The sequence below is a fragment of the Taudactylus pleione genome, unplaced genomic scaffold (assembly GCF_031769625.1).
Source record: "Taudactylus pleione unplaced genomic scaffold, aTauple2 ptg000336l, whole genome shotgun sequence".
Taxonomy (NCBI): domain Eukaryota; kingdom Metazoa; phylum Chordata; class Amphibia; order Anura; family Myobatrachidae; genus Taudactylus; species Taudactylus pleione.
The window spans coordinates 6,894,842-6,915,309 of record NW_028284737.1 but is presented as its reverse complement, the minus strand read 5'-3'; the positions used below and the strand labels follow the sequence as shown (position 1 = coordinate 6,915,309).

The following is a 20,468-nucleotide window of genomic DNA, read 5'->3' as shown; positions in this document are numbered from 1 at the left end:
ATTCTACTTCTTCCAGAGACACTCCCAGGTCTCGCTCTTAGACCAATTCAAAAGATTCTTTAAACACAGGAAGTAAGGGGGATAGCAATGAATACAGAATTGAGATAGAGCCCTTACAATCTTGGTTATAGAAGCAATGACATTCAAATGCATTGAGTTGTCTCACTTTATTAGACTTACTGAGGGAGGGAATAAAACTACAGATTTGTAGATAGGCAAACTGCAGATCTGGAGACATATCGTATTTGTCACATACTGTAGGTCTGCAAAACTCTGGGGTGCAAAGTCACATTTAATGTGTTAGAATCTTGTGATCCCTGCAGACACCCAATGGTGTCTGTAAGAAGACATACAACCCATGGAAAACTGAGGATTACGCCACAATGGGGTCAAGGGGGACAAGTAGGAAACTAGTTCTAGCCTTTGTTTAATTTGTCCCATACCGATAAAACCGCCTTTACACATGGAGCGCCAAATACCGCGGCTGGTCTCAAAGTAGGAGAAAGCCATTGGAGAAAGCATTGATGATGATCGCCTACCAGGTCATTTTACACCCCCTCTCTGTGTGCCAAGAAGATATGTGGCTCAGTTGTGCCGCAAAAAAATACCTTTCAAAAATGGGAAGCCAAGTCCACTGTTAACCGCCAATTTGGCCAAACAAGCCCTGCGATTTCTAGGTTTTTTATTGGACCACACAAACGAGCCACACAATGACTGGATTTCACAGAGATAGGAGGGTGGGACCACAATCGGGATCATTTGAAAGAGATAGAGCAACCTAGGTAATATATTCATCTTGAGCGCATTGGTTTGTGATTTTTTTAGGAACTAAAAGGGCCATTAATGAGATGCTGAGTAAACAAGTGAGTGGAGGTCTCTTGAAATGTGCGAGGAAGTGAGGGCCCTATTTAACAACGAACCTAAATAGCAGCAGCATATTTCGTTTAGTATCGCAGTGATACAAACTAATATGCCACTGGTATTCATCTCGCCGGCGAAGTGCCCCTCCTCTGCTCAGCTCTTAGCAGCTTCTCTCTCCAAGATGGCAAGAGCGATGCAGTGTCAAACAGCGGTAATCTTAGATTACCGCGGTTTGTTGAATACTGAAAGGGTGACATAACCCTTTTAACGACTGCTAAAGGGGTTATGCATTATTATTAAATGGGGCCCTGAATTCCATAGAGTTAGAGCCACAAAGCTAAAAGCTTGACCCCAAAATGAATTAAGGAATATTCTAGGTACTGCTAAAGTTCTTCATCTGCAGATAAAAGTGACTGGGGTAGTAGGGAATCAGAGGCTGCTTCAGGTAACTTGGACCCTGGTTATGTAGGGCTTTGAAACTCATTAAGCCAATCTTGAAATAGATTTGCAATCATAGTAGGTACAGATATTCTATCTCTTCAAAAAAACTGGATGCTACATCAGCTCCTGGTCTTATACCACTATAACATAACTGGGAGACAGTAAGCATAGGGTACCCTGTTACTATAGTGAAAACCAGCCCATGCTGTGTCACCAGGGCCGGATTAAGGTCTGTGGGTGCCCCTGGGCAACAAACGTGTGGGGGTCCCTGTCAATAAAACATGGCTGCTACTCTTGGCAACTAGCATCAGGCTGCAGTTCTCTCACTCCCTGGAGCTGACCCTGGGGGTGGTGACACTTGAGGGACCGTGTTACCTGGTAAGTAAATGCTGCTATTGTAATCAACATTCTACACACACAGACACTCACACCTGCTTACCTCTCCTGGACTGGTTTCAGAAGCAGCAGTCGGACTAGCGCGATTCGCGGGTCTTTTTAAAATGGGGCGGGGCCAAATGCCAGGATGGGCAGGGCTTAATCGCGGGCCACGGCAGGCGGCTCAGTAAAAAAATAACCTATTCATCTGGATGTGCCTGGGGGCTGGGGACAGCGTGTGGGGGCCCCGGGACGACTGCCCCTGTTGCCCTGCCTTTAATCCATCCGTGTGTGTCACTACAGAGATCGTGTCTCTATGGCATCCGGTCTAAAGATCTACAGTAAAAAGGTAGACAATGTCTAGATAGACACCAGATGTTAGACAGGCAATAGATTGACAGGGACAAAAGGTTGACACACTAAAGGTCGACATGTAAGAAGGTTGATAGTGTCAAAAGGTCGATATGCAAATGGTCGACAAGAAAATGGTCAACACATGATTTTTTTTTTAGGGTTAGGCACTTACCGGAGGGTTAGGAGCACTTAACCCAACGGTTAGGTGCTTACCGAAGGGTTAGGCACTAGAAGGGTTAGGGTCAGGCACCTACCCGACGGTTAGGCACCAGGAGGGAGGGTTAGGCACCAAGGGGAGAGTTAGGGTAAAGATTAGGGTTAGAAAAAAAAACACAAAAAAAACGTGTCGACCATTTTCTTGGCGACAATATGCATGTCGACCTTTTGACGCTGTCGACCACTTGTACCTGGCGACCTTTTTACATGTTGAACTTTAGTGTGTCGACCTTTTTGTCCCTATCGACCTTTTGCCTGTCTAACATCTGGTGTCTATCTAGACATTGTCTACCTTTTTACTGTAGATCTTTCAATCCACAACCGTCTCTATAGGGGATGATTTCAGCAGAAAGCACAGCAACTACTGATATAAATACATGACTGAAGAGCATAATGAGAGAGAAGATTAAAAAGAAAAACAATACACTTAGTAAAAGTGGAATGAGGGTATATACAAGTCAATATGTTAAGTCTTCTGAGAGTTTAAAACTTAAAAATGTTGGCAAATATGACAAACCCTAAGCTTACATAGGAGTCTCTCTCTGTCTACACCATTACGGGAACGTATTGATGCGTGTTACAGGTTTGCTCTTATAGAAAAACCAGGAATCTGAAAATATAAAGCATTTAAAGCAAATTTGCCACTACACACAATTTCTTATAGTGATATTTTTACAGACATAACACGATATTGAAAAAACAAACAAACACCAGAGTTCAAACTGAGTTGTTAAATTAACCAATAATTTATTTTCTGAATTAAATTTAGATGCATTTAACATTTAGCCACCGTTTTAAAGCAGCGAAACAAAAAATGATAATGGAATCCAATACTATGTAACATGGTTAATTTCCTAGCTTCAAGCTAAATTCCATGCTAACCTAATATTGTTTCATAATGTTACATGCATTTGTCTCCAGAACATTAAAATGTATTAGAGTTTGTTATATGCAGGGCTGGGGGTGAAGAAAGGCTCTACGGATCAGCTATTAACCATAGTGTATATAAATCATCTGCCTGCTCATACTAAAATGTGGCCCATCTCCAGTATAAAACAAACATTCTAAATACAATAAGCTATAAACCACTACATTTTACTATATGCAATAAAATGTGAATTCTATATATTGGATATTCTAAGGAACCTATTCCTTCTGGCACATTGGTGAAACTGATAGGTCTCCTATACTAATATTGGGAGAATAAGCAGGTAGGGAAAGGACAGTAGTGTGTGCAGGAGCGTGAATACGTGTTAGTGTGTGTGTTGCTGGGGGTGGTGGGAGGCAGTGGTGCACTGTGGGGGGGAGTTCCAGCTACCTGGGCAGTATACAATGGTATAGTATACCGCTACCTATGCCCAGTCAGACAAGCCATTTAGGTCCAATGCTTGATTTAGACTGCACTCCAATCAGTGCTTAACTCTCCAGACTGCCCCTTACACTATGCAGCCCACCTAGGATCCCTGTTGAATGTCCCCCCTCACAACACAGTTCCCAGACCTTCATCTCTGCCATGGCGCAGAGATCCACCGTAACACCCACTCCAATTAATGGTGCATCTGGACGGCAGATACAGTAAGGGCTTTACATGGAACAAAGGGCACACAGCTCTATCAATTAATCTTACAAGTAATGGTGTCACAGGGCTCTAAACTTAATGGGGAACAGGGAGCAGGAACAATTAATTTGGAGGCTGTTAATAGGGGCACATATTCAGTATTTTGAATATATACAGGTGGGAGTTGAGATAATGTGTAGGGACACTGCTAAAAGTAATGTAATATATGAATGGTAAATTGGGTATCGTTAGTGGTAGTTAGGGTGTGTATTTTGATATCTACATGTTGAGGAAAAGAGACACCTTGCACCACTGATTATACAACATTACCACTAATTTTATAATTGTTTCTCCCAGCTTGTGAGGATCGGTCATGAAAATATTTGTCACTGGTAACAACACTGGTATCCTATTCGCACCTTATAATGCTGGCCTGTATGGGTCAGCAGCAGCTATGTGCAGCACCTGTTAAACCCTGTTCTGCTATGTGGAAGGAAATACCTCCCAAATGGACAGTGAAGGAGACAATTCAGTCCCGTTCATGACAGCTGGACAGAGCCCACAATTACGTCACGGCCGGGAGGTACGCTGCTTACGTCACGGCCGGGAGGTACGCTGCTTACGTCACGGCCGGGAGGTACGCTGCTTACGTCACGGCCGGGAGGTACGCTGCTTACGTCACGGCCGGGAGGTACGCTGCTTACGTCACGGCCGGGAGGTACGCTGCTTACGTCACGACCGGGAGGTACGCTGCTTGCCGCATGGCCGGGAGGTACGCTGCTTGCGGCACGGCCAAGAGGTATGCTGCTTGTGGCACGGCCAGGAGGTACGCTGCTTGCGGCACGGCCAAGAGGTATGCTGCTTGTGGCACGGCCAGGAGGTACGCTGAGGCTAGTTTCACACACAACGGTTTTGTCCGTCTGGAAGAAAACTTTCAGAATTCTTTATTACTGTCACAAGCAACTGTTTTGTGCCATGTGTAATGTTAATGCCATGTGTTTTCAATTACTTTTTAATTTTTAAAACTGCAGACCGTGGGCAGCAGCCGTCCTAGTCAGTGGCAAGATTTTTGTTGGTGCCCCCTAGCAAATAATCCCACCACCAAACTTAGTGTTTATACACAGACACCAAAAATAACACATTGGTTTATGACTTATTTTCGTTTTGTGAAAGAAACACGTTCTAAACGCACAAAATATACAACTACCCAGGCATCCTCCTTTGTTATGGCCCGCGGTGTAAAATGAGCCAGTCAGACTCATTATCCTGCTGCAGGGCCCTTGATTGCGGTGGGCCCAGGTCCATGCAATGTACCGACTGCACCGCCGCTAGTTCCGCCTCTGACCTAGCACAGCACACATCACCCAGCAGCACAGAGACAGCCAACAACACCCATTACCCCTCTCCCCACACAACAATCCTTATCCAGCACACCACCCTTCTGCCCTCTCCCAGTACAGCACCCCTCACCCATCACTACATGCTGAGCTGACTTTAATCAAAACATTTTTATAACACAGACATGCTGGCTATTCCGCTGTTGCTGCTCGCTCACTGTTCGCTGCTGTCGGGCCCGATCAGAGCTCAGCTAACAGCTGAGCAGTAGCAGCTGACCCAGCCGGCAGCACGTGCCCTGTGCCGCAGTGCCTGCCACAAACCACTGCCAACCCTAGGTGGGCTTGGATGCCCCTAGGTATTCCAAATGCCCTAGGCATTTGCTTAGTTTGTCTATGCCTAGGACCGGCTCTGTCTGCATCATCCACTTTGGCCCATAAGAAGGACCATCTCCATGCGTCCACTAAGCCGCCTACTCATTTCTGAGACCGTGCGTCTCCCGTGAGCCTCCAACTATCACACGTGCTGTGCGACTTAGGTGCATGTGCAAAACAAGAAAAAAATTGCTCCACTGTGCCCGGTTCAGAATCAGGCCCTTAATCTTTACAGATAAACATTTAATCAACCTGAAATGTATAGAATGTATAGGATGTATAGAATGTATAGAATGTATAGAATCTCACACTAGCAAATTACAATCTATACAATTATCAAGGATGCCACGTCCTGAGACTGATATGTCCCTCCCCGCCAATGGCTCCCACCGGGCAAAAATAGAGCAGAGCTGCAAATGGGCAAATATATACAGTATGTGTGTGTATGTATATATATATATATTTATTTATTTTACACACACCCACACACATATAAATAAGCGTATACGAATAAGACTTTGGGCTGCTGGCTGACTTAACATGTGTTGCTATTTGTGAACTACCATTTCCTGATTATTAATGGGACACAGTTTGGAGTGTAATACGGTCGGTGTGTGAAGAGCATGTATGATTTGTTTTCTATTTATAAATATACGATCTATTGCATGGAATGTTGTATTCCAGCTGAGGTAACTCTATATAAACAAAAAAATACTTCTGTGCGACTTTAGGATACAGCAAATGGTGATTGTATAGCTACTCTATATGCTATGTATCTACATAAACAAAAACAAAAAACAATAAGGAACGAGAACAAGAGAAAAATAAAAAGCCTGATACGTGACCTTCATCTCCCAGCATTCTGCTCTCTGCAACCATCCACCCATCTGCAAGCCAATACCTGAGAGACTTTTAAATGAAAACTGATGCCAATGAATTCCCTTCCCATATGTGCAGATCTCGCTTATTACTTAAATCCTGCTGTTCCCAGGGATTACTTGGCTGTTGTATGTTTTCAGTTTTGCAATAATGTCGATATGCTGCAGAGATTACGGGTAATATTTCTGACCCGCTAAAGGGACACCAAGTGGCGGGCAGGCAGCGGGTAGGTAATTAACTCATCCTTCCTGGGGGAGAAGTGGCAGAATGAATAGCTAATCAGCATATCAAACTGGCTCTTCCCACAACTACCGCACAGAGGGAGCCTCATTTGGGAAGTCGTTATTGTTGAGAAATGTATATCCAGATTAATTAAAACGTTTCATTGTTTAGTAATTAGCTGTTCAAAGTAGTACATCTTTCCTTTAGAGGGAAGAAATGCAAATCTTTTTGATAAGACATGTTGATCCTACCCTGTTCATTATTAATGCACTTTTAATAGGTGTCTATTAAGAAAAACAGATCTGCGATGCGCCGTGTGTATATTAGCAACAAGGGAATGGGAGGATTAATTAGAAGTGATGTTATGAACTGCTGGCAAATTAGGAGGTGGCAATGCAAAATAATCAGTGGTGGCCAAAACAATTCTAATGATATCAAATTCAGTGGATAGAACATGTAGAATCCTTTTCATGTGCACTGTACCTTTAATATATTTCATTTTCTTTTAATTTCATGTTTTTGCTATTTGGTCCATCGATTTCCTTTCCAACAACAACATAATAAGGAGGGGGTTGTGTAGAGGTGGATTAGCATTTGCCGGGTACAATGACTAATTTAGGGAAAATTCACAGAAAATCTACAGGTCTGATACATTTAATAGGGCATGTAATAAAGGGTCCCACATGTCTGCGATGCCTTGCCCCAATTCCCCACTCTGATGCCGACGGGGTCGCGGAAATTCAACATGTTGAACAATCTCGATTCCCTAATCCTGACCCGAAAATGGTTGGAATCGGCGAGTTGGGATTTTTAACATGATGAATATCCCCGATCCACCGACAGATCACCAATCATTGATGACCGCCAATGAGTGGACCGGCAGGACAGGGAATCGGGGCCGTAGATGTATGGCCCATATAAACTTGGTTTATCATGAAACCAAGTTACGGTAAGCAATACTTGCCATATTTTATTAAATATTCAACACATATAGTTCATGAGGCACAGCAAGGTGATGTAAGTGTTCTAGACCTCTGCAATTATATGCAAGTCAGGATTACGTGTAAATTAAAATTTGCTTCTAAGTGTAATAAGCTCATTCTAAGCCTCATATTAGTTTGATCTAAAGAGGAAATGCTCCATGATATGCCAGAAAGCCATCTACATCCTAAAACAGAATTAACAGTTCTCGAAAGACGAGGACTGATGAAACTTGGCATTATTAGTGACTCATAAAAATTCAGAGGCTGCGCCGCTGATCACACGGAATACCTTAAAGCAAGATTAAAATTATTACCAGCCCTGATTCAATATGTGCTGCATTATTACATTTCCTTCTTGACATGATCTAACAGAAAGTATAAATGATGGAATTTATTCTACAAGCACCCCCCAGTTTCTGATATGAAGGAACACCACAGGGGGCTTCATATCAATATTCAATTTTACTTAAAAACAGATAACAGGGAATGGAATAAATCTCTTGATTCTATATATAAGTTATCACACTAACATAGCGAGTTAACACTTTGGCCCTACCACACATTGTGGGAGAAATTTATCAAACCTTCTAAAGAGGACAAGTGAAGGTGTTGTCAACAGCAACAAACCAGATTCTAGCTATTATGTTATAGAATGTACTAGTTAAAGGGGATGTTGGCGCACACAATGCCTGCGCTCAGAATCCCGACAGGAGACCGAAATCCGGGGGCTGTGATCCCGACGGTGAGTATTAGGGTTAGGCACTAAGAGGGGTGGGCTTAGGGTTAGACTGTGGGAGGGGAGGGTTAGGCTACGGGAGGGAAGGGTTAGACTGTGGGAGGGGAAGGTTAGGCTGCAGGGGAGGGATTAAGGTGAGGCTACGGGAGGGAAGGGTTAAACTGTGAGGGGGGATTAGGGTTAGGCTGTGGGGGGGTGTGAGTATTAGGGTTAGGCTGCGGGAGGAAAGGGTTAAGCTGCGGGGGGGGAGGGGAAGCTTAGGGTTAGGCTGCAGAAGGGCAGGGTTAGGTTGCGGGGGGGAGGGGAGGCTTAGGGTTAGGCTGCGGAAGGGAAGGGTTAGGCTGCGGGGGGGTGAGTATTAAGGTTAGGCCGCAGGAGGGGAAGGGTAGGGTTAGGCTGCAGGAGGGGAAGGGTAGGGTTAGGCTGCAGGAGGGGAAGGGTAGGGTTAGGCTGCAGGAGGGGAAGGGTAAGGTTAGGCTGCAGGAGGGGAAGGGTAAGGTTAGGCTGCAGGAGGGGAAGGGTAGGGTTAGGCTGCAGGAGGGGAAGGGTAGGGGTAGGCTGCAGGAGGGGACGGGTAGGGTTAGGCTGCAGGAGGGGACGGGTAGAGTTAGGCTGCAGGAGGGGACGGGTAGGGTTGGGTTAGGCTGCAGGAGGGGAAGGGTAGGGTTAGGCTGCAGGAGGGGAAGGGTAGGGTTGGGCTGCAGGAGGGGAAGGGTAAGGTTAGGCTGCAGGAGGGGAAGGGTAGGGTTAGGCTGCAGAAAGGGAAGGGTAGGGTTAAGAGAAGGGTTAGATTACTTTCTTGAATGCGTCGGGACTTTGGCGCCAGGATTCTGACCGCCGGCATTGCATGTGCTGGGATTTGCGTACCCAACCTGATAAATGATAACTATTATCTGCTTGTTTGCTATGCTCCACTTAACTTATTTAGAAGGTTTTATAAATCTAGCCCTCCCCCCACCCAAGGAAGAGATATATAAATAATTAGTTTACCTGTCCAATATAAGAAAATGTTTTTTGACTGTGGTTTGGATTTAACCAGCGCTGCTAAAAGCCAGTTAAAAAAGGGACCCAGGTTATTAGATCTTTGTTGCATCATTTGCAGTCAGCAAAAACAATTAAAAACTTGAAACAAACAAACAAAAAATAACATGGAGCAAGTATCACTTATATCATTACTGGAGATGAGAGCTGCATTCATACACAATGTTTGTAAATATACAACATTATCAGCATTTGTCAGTTGTTATTAAAAATCACTTGTGTATTCTTATTGCATGTACTATTGCATCAACATAATGAAATATCTGTGCAGAAATTGCTTAAGTTCAGTGATTGGAGAGAAAAAAAATGGAAATTATATTTTTTCGGAAGTGGTTGAGCAAAATCTTACGACTGCCAACACAGCTGATCGCAAAGATAATTTGTGACTATTTTTGACCCGATCTCTGCCAGTTTTCACAAATGTGTTTCGGATCTGATCAGTTACATATTAGTTGAGTTCCAGCAAAATTCAACACAAGCCACAAGGTTGTGAGATGTTTGTTTACTACAAAATTGATTCCAGCCCTTGAGATGCCAAGTGGTGCTGTTATGGTTCATAAACCTTGAATTGCAAACCTGTCTTTTCATCATCGCTTTCCAAAAGGTGAAATTTGCCAAAAACTCCAGAAGCAATAAACATCATTAACATTATAAAGTGAAATCCAGGGCACAGTTCTGTTTAACAAAGGCGTCCATGATAAGCTGGAAACAAAAAAGTAGTACATACCTGTATGAGCCGAAAGCGGCGAGTGGGGTCGCGGAAGAGCCGGAGACTGACTGTTGCCAATTAAACTCTTCCTGTTGCTTGTCCTACAACTAAGAAGTAGAAAATATTTTAAAGAATTGTGTTGAACGGTTTCTTTTTGTTTTGTTTTTAAATGTACACTACATGGTCATACATATGACTTCTAAAATATACAATTTCTGCAGCAGTTGTTGTAAAATATAATCTTCAGGTCTGGAGGACGCTTTGGTCAGTAGCCATTGCTGAACTAAGCGCATACACCGAAAAAAAACATTCCATACCCCATCCCTTTCAAAATCAGTGTGATTCTTTTTGAGTTTGAAAAAGAATCACACTGATTTGAAACGTTGCTGTTTGTACAACACACACATTAGTTTATTGCATCTAATCCTGAGTGTCGTGTATATTTACTAATGCCGCTGTTGTAATGTGTCTAAGGCTGGGTACACACTACACGATAAGATGAATAATTTTGTCGTTTTGAGGCAAATTGGCACGACAACTCCTTCACAGTGTATGCCCGATTGCTCACTTGCATTCGACATTGTGTGATTGGCTGTGCTGCACGGCCAATCACATGATATCGCATACAGGGCTGCGTAGTTTAATGAAGGACGTAACGAGTGACCATTTCGTTGTTCATTTAATCTACTGGCTATCTTACATGGCCCGGGGCGAAGTTAAATCTCCCCGACCATTGGCAAGATTGCCAGGTCATCTAGTGTGTACCCGGCCTAACATTTCAGCATTATAGATAATGAATATATACCATACCCATTCAAATATGATCCACACAACATAATAGCTGGCGAATTCCGTCAAATTGCTCAACCAAATTTTCACCATGTGTGTCAAATTACCAATTCAGTTACACATCAGCGATAAATAACGGGATCGTAATAGTTCGGACAGTTACACTAAACATTTAGAGAAAAATAAATAAAAAAATCCCTCCATAAACTTCAAAGTATCGCAGGATATGATGATAACAATGCAGGTTACCGACTTGTAGACCATCAGTTTGGTAATAAGAGGACAGTGGCTGGTTTGCCTTACCAGCCTAATAATTAGTGTAGGTTGGCTTTATCCTATGGCAGAGAGACCACATCTACCAATCTGCCTAGCCCCCATGTCCAGTGAGGACAGCTCTCCCCTAGCGCGTTACGTACACAAGCACGTTTAAACAAATGTATCCCTGAATGTATGAGCCAGAACATCTCATATGGGCAATGATCCGCAAGATGCATTGCCATACGGCACTTTAGAGCCGACCATGGATATTTCATGTGCTATTTAAATCTTTTTGCATTTATACACATCAACTGTAATGAAGAGCAGCGACTTATCAAAAATGTGATGATACAGTAATTAAAGATTTAATTGTTGAGAAACATCTCACATCTGTGTCTTTTATTAATGGAAAAGACAGTGTGTACCAAACAAACATATCAAGTTATCAAAGATATTGTTTATCATCATTACTTCTGCGCGGCAGCTCCCAGCTGTGGGTAGAGTTACAGGACATGCTAAATCACAAACAAAGACGCTGGAACATACTTTAGTCTAGTAACAACTAGGGATTTTGTCTAACACACATTTTCATTTCATTTATTATGTTCCCAGAGATGGGCCATAAAAGGCAGCAGGAGGTGTGAGGCAGGCACAGTTCAGGTCAATGATCAGTACAGGGAGATATTATTATCCGCTATTTATGCAGTGCTGAATGTTACTGTACATCATACATAGCAGTCCCCGCGCCAACAGCACTTACCCCCCAACGTCTCTGTACCAAGAACACGGAGACTAAACCTAAAACCCTTATGAGAATGGGGAGAACAAAAACTCCACACAGTCTGTTCCTTGGTTGAAATACAACCCATGGCTTTGGAGGTCAGATGCTAACCACTGTGCCACTTATGCAGAATGAGTGTGGGCATCACTGTGGCACATTGGTTAGCATTGCCTGGGGTCAGGAGTTTAATTCCCAACTAGATCTGCATTAGAGAATTCAGGCTGTAAACCCCAATTGGGCAGGGGCTGATGTGAATGACAATTATTCTCTTTGTACACAACAGTGTACATTTGTCCATCCTGTCTGATTAACGCCTTGCCCGATTTGATGAGCTAATAGTTGTATTGGCATTACACAAGTACAGATGTCAGGCCAGTTTGGCTGATAGAATTGAGACTGTGGCCAGATTTATATATTGCGGGGGCAAATGTATTATTTTTTTCCTAAAATTAATGGAAATATACAGCTTTTGTTGTTCTTTTTTTACTGTAAATTCCATTTGGCATTTTCAAGTACCCACGGTGTTTACCACATTGGGAAAGCTCTGGGTTTATCTCCCGAAAATATTCAATTAGGTCAATTTCTCTGCGGGTAGCGCACAAAACCCCTAGATTTGACGTTAAATGTAGGAATCTTTGTGTTTCCTGGTCCGTTAAAGTACCAGGGGGTAAACTTTTAACGTGGGCAGCAGCAGCTGTGAGGAAAAATCTGTATTAAGTGCGCCCTCTGGGATGTAACATGCAGGTGTGCGGCAGTCATTTGAATTGCTCTGAGGACTGAAAATTTACCCTGCGGCTAATTGAATATGCCCCAAATCTATTTAATATGTTTGCTCACCATCACTTGCACAATAAATATACTGTTACACAAATAACTTTTTAATAAGAATAAAAAGCTTGAAAACTATCACTTTCTGCTATATACATAAAAAATAAACAATGTGCTACTCCAGTGCCCTGGTTGTTTAACTCTGATAGATTTTATCTTGACACTTTAACACAGGTGTTTAGAAAACGTACATTAGCAAACACAAATGCATCATTTAAGTGATTCATATTATATAGCGTGTCCAACTAGTGTGAATAAACAAATAACTCTGAGGAAAATCTGTTTTTGCATGCCCTAGACTTAATAATCGATAGTGCCACTTGCAATGAAGACAGATAGCGCCTGTAAATCTCGCATGAACCTCGGTGAACAGCTTGCAGACATTAGCTATACCCAGCAGAATTGGTCATGAAATGAGTCTTTGTAAACCATATGGATTCAAGAAAAGATTAAAAGCGATTCTTGTTTTTCTTTTATTATAAGGATAAATGGGTTCAGTCTTAAAAATATATCCACCATATACACTGACTGTATGCGGGTTAAAAAGGGAAAAAGCACCTTGTGTCATAGGTTATTCCACAATAAAATAGCTCCCCCCTCTTCTGTTGTAGTGGTCATACTCTCCTCATTTTATTTGCGCTAATCTTTTCCCTGCTGCATTTCTGAACTCAAACTAAGGAGGAGAGAATCTCTATAGTGGTTAAGGTGCCTATGTATCAAGCCGTTTCTTACATAAAATTATGCAAAAACTGCAGTTTCTGCATAATTTTATATATTGCTCCTATGTACTAATAGCACAATGCAGGAAATTTCACAGAAATCTCAAGCAAAGTGCTAATTGGCACGGCAGATCGCAGTCCCCATTATTATCAATGGGGACTACGATCTGACCCCTATGTACTAAACTCCAAAAAGCAAACCTTTTCTGAGTTTAGCCCCGGTAGTTTACACCATCTTCAGATGGTGTAAACCTACTGTACACCTATGGAGGCTCCAGGTGCAGCAGAGAGATCTTTTGATCTCTCCCCTGAGCCCCTGGCCGCTTCCGGAAGCTGGCGTAGTGCGCATGCGCAGTGTCAGCTTCCCCCGAGAAAGTCTTTCACTTCTGTTAAAGACTTCTCCTAAATGCCGGGGATATAACTGCTGTCCCTGTGAGTTCCCCATAGCACATAGCCGAAATATTTTTATTAAGAATGAAATATCCCCAGAGAGTTAGGTACATAATAATCGCGGAAGTACCACGATTATTAGTAAATAGACCCCTTAGTCTGAAAGTCTTAATTATTATTGTTCACTTGTATAGTGCCACCAATTTGCAAAGCACTGTACAGACAACAGAAGTCATTCATATCAGCCCCTGCCTCAGCTTACAGAAGAAGTTCCCTAACATACTGTAAAAGCGCGGTAACCGGACTATAGACAGATAGTTAAAAGGTCGACAATGTCTAGATAGACACCAGATGTTAGACAGGCAATAGGTCGACATCGACAAAAGGTCGACACACTAAAGGTTGACACTGAAGGTAGACATGGTCAAAAGGTCAACACTTCTCAAAAATGGTTGCCACTTTTTAAAAAAAAAATTTAGGGTTAGGTTTAGGATTAGGCACTTACCCTTTCGGTTTAGGTTAGGCACTAGAAGGGACGGTTAGGGTGAGCACCTACCCCAACGGTTAGGCACCAGGAGGGAAGGTTAGGGTTAGGCACCAACATTTATAGTTAAAGATATGTATACCACGTTTTCCGTGATAAAATATATATATATATATATATATATATATATATCTCTATTATCTGTCATGTGTGCATAAATCTATATTGTATATACACATTCACAAACATAATTTTACATATATTCTTAAATTAATAAATACAAAGCGCGAAATATTTCCTTCATGCTGATTCTTAAATGAAACACAATGTACTCGTATATAGCCCCATTATACAGCACCATCCCATTTTGTTTAATAATACTAAACAGACGGGTGACAATCGGAAAAAAAATTGTATACGGTCACCATTTATGATCCTCTTTAACAGAGTAATTTAGATCGGAATTTTAAGCTTTTAAAATTTTTTGTAAATGTCATTTTAATTCCTATCAGTAATTGTATAGCTCTACAAAATTTACATAAATGGCAATTATTATTTGCCCTAATTCAAAAGTATTCATTCAACCTTTTATACACAATGACATACATAGCAAGTTATAATGGCTTGTAATCTTCCCCAGAAGACGTGTCACTGTCACTCTTTGTTACCAAACATGATCGCTGTCCAAAAGTAACAGTCAATAAAAAGGTGATTAATTAATGTCCATTAGTCAATTGTTAGACAACAAAGATGTCATTAGGTCAGGGAAAGCCAATAATGATTTTAAACTAGAAAGGCAGAAAATCAGTGAAAAACGTGTTATGCCATTAAGTAATTTCCAGCCATGGTACTAATGCAATTTACATAATCTATAATCAGACTATTTTCACATCTCAGAGCAATTACCATAGTGACACTTTAAAGCAGGGTGAAATTCAAACTTCACCAGTTAAGCAGTAATTACCAGTGTTTGTACACTTAATTGCTATGCAATATGGAACAATTACTTCATTTTGATGGAGATCTGTGTTGAAAGAATCATATGTTAAAATGTATGTATCGCCAACATACAGCGGAGACAGAGATCTTGCGACCTGAGCCATTATTTAAGTGAAATTTATCAATGCACTAACAACTAATAGCAATAGACAGTGAAAAAGGAACAAATTAGAAATGAGGGAAACACGACCCCGTAAAACGTTTTGGGCACCACACCCCAAACACCACAGCATGTCAATCGTACTGAGGCTAAGGAGGGACTGAAAGCGATCACAAAGGACCCATCCTGCACATGTGCAGGACTCTTGAACATCGGATATGTACGTAAACCATTGGGCCTACATAAATATCTGAACCAGACCCATTGTTTCATCCCTGTATACAAAATCACCCAGTTGTTTTATTGGATACTACTCAATATGTTACACAGTTTACCACCATTATTGGGTGATATCTGGATGTGCAGTGTTATTGTCTGCAGTTTATATACAGCTATTCCACATGCAGAGGGATTCTTGGCTATGCAGAGTTTCTTATCCCAGCATCCTTTATATGAAGATCATGATCTCAACTTGACTCTCTAAATGTCTATCTCTACAAATGGTAAATTTTGCCTGCAGATTTTGGGGTGTGCGATGGGGTACACTGTGGTCCCATCGTATGCTGACATTTATATTTTTTTAAATGGAGCAGTAAATATTTTTTGCTGATCCTTGTGGCTAAAATATCATATTTTTGACCTGCTTTATGGATGACCTGCTAATTTTAGGCATGGATCTAAAGAGGCATTTATTAATTTAATTGAACAACATAATGCCAAGGGAGGGCCTATTAAATGTACTTTTACCACTAGTGATATAGAGGAATTATCTTGTCTTTAACACACCAGACAATTGCTGCGAGTGAAAAACATCAGCAGTGACCCAGTAGAGACAGCATTAAAGCTGGACAGTATGATCCAGATAATTCCTTCAGTGAGGATATCACCCTCATTTATTAGAACTAGCCAAACTAAGGGCTGCGTGTCCCCCGGCCAGCTGAATGATGATGGGGTCACACAATCCAGCCGTTGCAGATGAGGGAAAGAGGCCAGCAAAATCTTTGTCAGCTGACAGAGATACTGGCCTCTTCCCTCCCCCCCAACGCTGGCGGCATATTTAGTATATAGGATGTACTCAGTATCAGCACCCTAATCTTAACCCTCACCCCAGTGCCTTACTCTCCTTATGGTGCCCTACCCTAACCCTCTCCCAAGTGGCTAAACCTAACCCTAGCCCAAGATCCTATCCCTACCTGTCCCCTATGACATCCTAAACCACCCCCAAGTGTCTAACCCTTCCCTATAGCATCCTAACTCACTCCCAAGCGTCTAACCCTAACCATCCCCAAAGTGCCTAACCCTAACCCGTCCGCTACAACATCCTAACCTACCCCCAAGTGCCTAACCCTAACCTTAAAGATGTTGAAAAAAACATAAAAAATGTGTCAACCATTTTTGTGTCAACCTATTGCATGTCGACCATCTGGTGTTGACTCATTGACTTTTACATTGTCAATACTCTTTTTCCGGATACCCTATTATAGTTCCTCTTTGTAGTTGTTGCTATGGTGAGGAGTTAGTCACATGATGCGCATCACTGCCTACACTGCCCATGTCTGCCGTCATAACATCATAAATATGCGCCCACAGCAAGGTATGCAGTCCTGCTTCCAGATACCAGCGTTCACATGGTGAAGAAGGGTATTTGGGGTGAGCTGTGCTTTTTATGTATTATCCCCGACGACTGATTAAGCGGATTAAGGAAAGCACTGAAACTTTGGAACAATTTTCTGCTACTATTTACAAAAACCGTGAGTGCCGCACCTATTATACATCTAAACTGACTAAGGGGCATATTCAATTAGACCCGAAAAGTCCCGTACTTTTCACATGCCGGACTTTTCACCGACATCGCCGGTTTTCCATGTGAAAAAGTATTGCGCGCGTCCCCGCTTAACCCCGTATTCAATTAGAAATCGACGAAAACAGTACCCGGCGAAACGCAAACAGGCGAAAAGTGCTGTCAGATATGGGGAAATCAGCCTGTCACCCCCCAAAAGATGCACTGACATTGGGGATCACTATAGATACCCCTAAAAGGCCTGCTGAAGGTATTTGGGGTACTTAAATTATCTCAATAGCTGCTAATTAGCACAAGTGGTGAAGAATAGCATTTAGCAGCTTTTTTTGTGTGAAAATAACTAGTGCCAGTAAATTTGGGGTACATGAAAATGAGTGCAAGCATGGTTAAAAATTGCAAAAGAGAGGTTTTAAAAAACATGAAAAACGCACCTTCAGCAAGCACCTGTAATAAGAAAAAAACCTTCCAATACTTGCAGACCCCCCCCAAAGTCTATTTCGCTAGTTTTTAAGATTGTACCCCAACTTTGTACTTTTCACCCCCTTTTTCAAAGTAAATTTTTGGGGTATTCTTTTAGTTTTGTTTAGGATTTTTTTGATGCAGTTTACCTTTGGGACCTGTCCTAAGGGTGCAGGGTGATCTCCCCACCTTTGCATCCCAAAACTGCAATTCTGCACATTTTTTCGACAGCTATTCATAGGTAAAACTTTTCCACCGGGTACATTGCATTGCGTTTCCGCACCGGCGAAAACTCGCCAATTGAATACTGGGATAAGTTTCGGCTGGCGATATGTCGTCACCGGCGAAACTTTTTCGCTGAGAACGGCTTTTCGCCTCTAATTGAAAACGGCCCTTAGTCTCCAATACACTTGTCTTTGGAGTGCCATACTGTACATTAAGCAATATACAAATATATATAGATATATACATACACACACACATATATATATATATATATATATATATACACACAGTCAGGTCCATAAATATTGGGACATTGACAGAATTTTCATATTTTGGCCTCTATTCACCATCACAATGGCTTTGAAATGAAACAAACAAGATGTGATTTAACTGCAGACTTTCAGATTTAATTTGAGGGTAATTACATCCAAATCAGGTGAACGGTGTAGGAATTACAACGGTTTCTATATGTGCCTCCCACTTTTTAAGGGGCCAAAAGTAATGGGACAAACTAAACAATCCTAAATCTAACTTTCACTTTTTAATACTTTGTTGCAATTCCTTTGCAGGCAATTACAGCCTGAAGTCTGGAACGCATAGACATCACCAGACGCTGGGTTTCATCCCTGGTGATGCTCTGCCAGGCCTCTACTGCAAATGTCTTCATTTCCTGCTTCTTCTTGGGGCATTTTCCCTTCCGTTTTGTCTTCATCAAGTGAAATGCATGCTCAATCGGATTCAGGATTGACTTGGCCATTGCATAACATTCCACTTTTTAGCCTTAAAAAACTCTTTGGTTGCTTTTGCTGTATGCTTCGGGTCATTGTCCATCTGCACTGTGAAGCGCTGTCCAATGAGTTCTGAAGCATTTGACTGAATATGAGCATATAATATTGCCCGAAACACTTCAGAATTCATTCTGCTGCTTTTGTCAGCAGTCACATCATCAATAAATACAAGGGAACCAGTTCCATTGGCAGCCATACGTGCCCACGCCATGACACTACCACCACCATAATTCACTGATGAGGTGGTATGTTTTGGATCATGAGCAGTTCCTTTCCTTCTCTTCTCTTCCCATCACTCAGGTACAAGTTGATCTTTGTCTCATCTGTCAATAGGATGTTGTTCCAGAACTGTAATGGCTTTTTTAGATATTGTTTGGCAAACTCTAATCTGGTCTTCCTGTTTTTGTGGCTCACCAATGGTTTGCATCTTGTGGTGAAACCTCTATATTCACTCTTGTGAAGTCTTCTCTTGAGTGTTGACTTTGACACATATACATCTACCTCCTGGAGAGTGTTCTTGATTTGGCCAACTGTTGTGAAGGGAAATTCAGGGAAATAATTATTTTGTCATCCACCACAGTTGTTTTCCGTGGTCTTCCGGGTCTTTTGGTGTTGCTGAGCTCTCCGGTGCATTCTTTCTTTTTAAGAATGTTCCAAACAGTTGATTTGGCCAAACCTAATATTTTTGCTATCTCTCTGATGGGTTTGTTTTGATTTTTCAGCCTAATGATGGCTTGCTTCACTGATAGTGACAGCTCTTTGGATCTCATATTGAGAGTCGACAGCAACTGATTCCAAATGCAAATGTCACACCTAGAATCAACTCCAGACCTTTTACCTGCTTAATTGATAATGAAATAACGAGGGAATAGCCCACACCTGTCCATGAAATAGCTTTTGAGTTGATAGTCCCATTACTTTTGGCCCCTTGAAAGTGGGAGACACATATTGAAACTGTTGTAATTCCTACACCGTTCACCCGATTTGGATGTAATTAACCTCATATTAAATCTGAAAGTCTGCAGTTAAAGCACATCTTGTTTGTTTCATTTCAAAACCATTGTGGTGGTGAATAGAGGCCAAAATCTGAAAATTCTGTCAATGTCCCAATATTTATGGACCTGACTGTATATATATATATATATATATATATATATATATATATATATATATACACATATATATATATATATATATATATATTACACACATACATACACAGATGTGTTCTCATACATCTAGTCTCAATACGCCATTCGGTGCGAGTCATCCAGTTCATGTGCGATTATGTCTTTCTCCTCCAAAAATACATCTTAAGGTGGGTACACGGCTAGCAGATATATCTGCAGATCGAGTGATCTACAAATATATCTGAAGATGATAGTCGTTAATATACACTGAACGACCATCATCTTCCAGGCAGCCGCGGATCCTGCAGGTCGGGGGCTGCTGCCGCTGCATGTGTACGGGCGGTCGGCACACTTGCGGATGGACAGATATGTCCGCAGATATATCTGTCCAACGGGGGTGCAGCACAGCCAATGCGATATGTCTGAACGACGATATCGCTGGGTACACACTGGCAGACGAGCACCAGATATTGATCGGACAATATATCTGTCAGTGTGTACCCAGCTTTAGTCGCAAACAGATGTGACAAATTGCATCATGAGACTGCAATAATTCATTTGTTATGTGACAATTGTATATCTGTGTGCATTTATACATGATATATATAGGCCCAGGTCCTTGGACATGTATGT

At 41.9% G+C, this 20,468-nt stretch overlaps 1 protein-coding gene across 6 annotated transcripts in view; it reads right to left on the bottom strand.

The window, feature by feature from the left end:
* MAST4 (microtubule associated serine/threonine kinase family member 4) overlaps positions 1-20,468 on the bottom strand; it is a 641,164-nt gene that overhangs the window by 112,658 nt on the left and 508,038 nt on the right. For all 6 annotated transcript variants that reach the window (XM_088443937.1, XM_088443932.1, XM_088443933.1 and 3 more), the window contains one exon: positions 10,103-10,191. In XM_088443937.1, the coding sequence (XP_088300063.1) occupies positions 10,103-10,191 (89 nt within the window). The remainder of the gene's footprint in view (positions 1-10,102; positions 10,192-20,468) is intronic.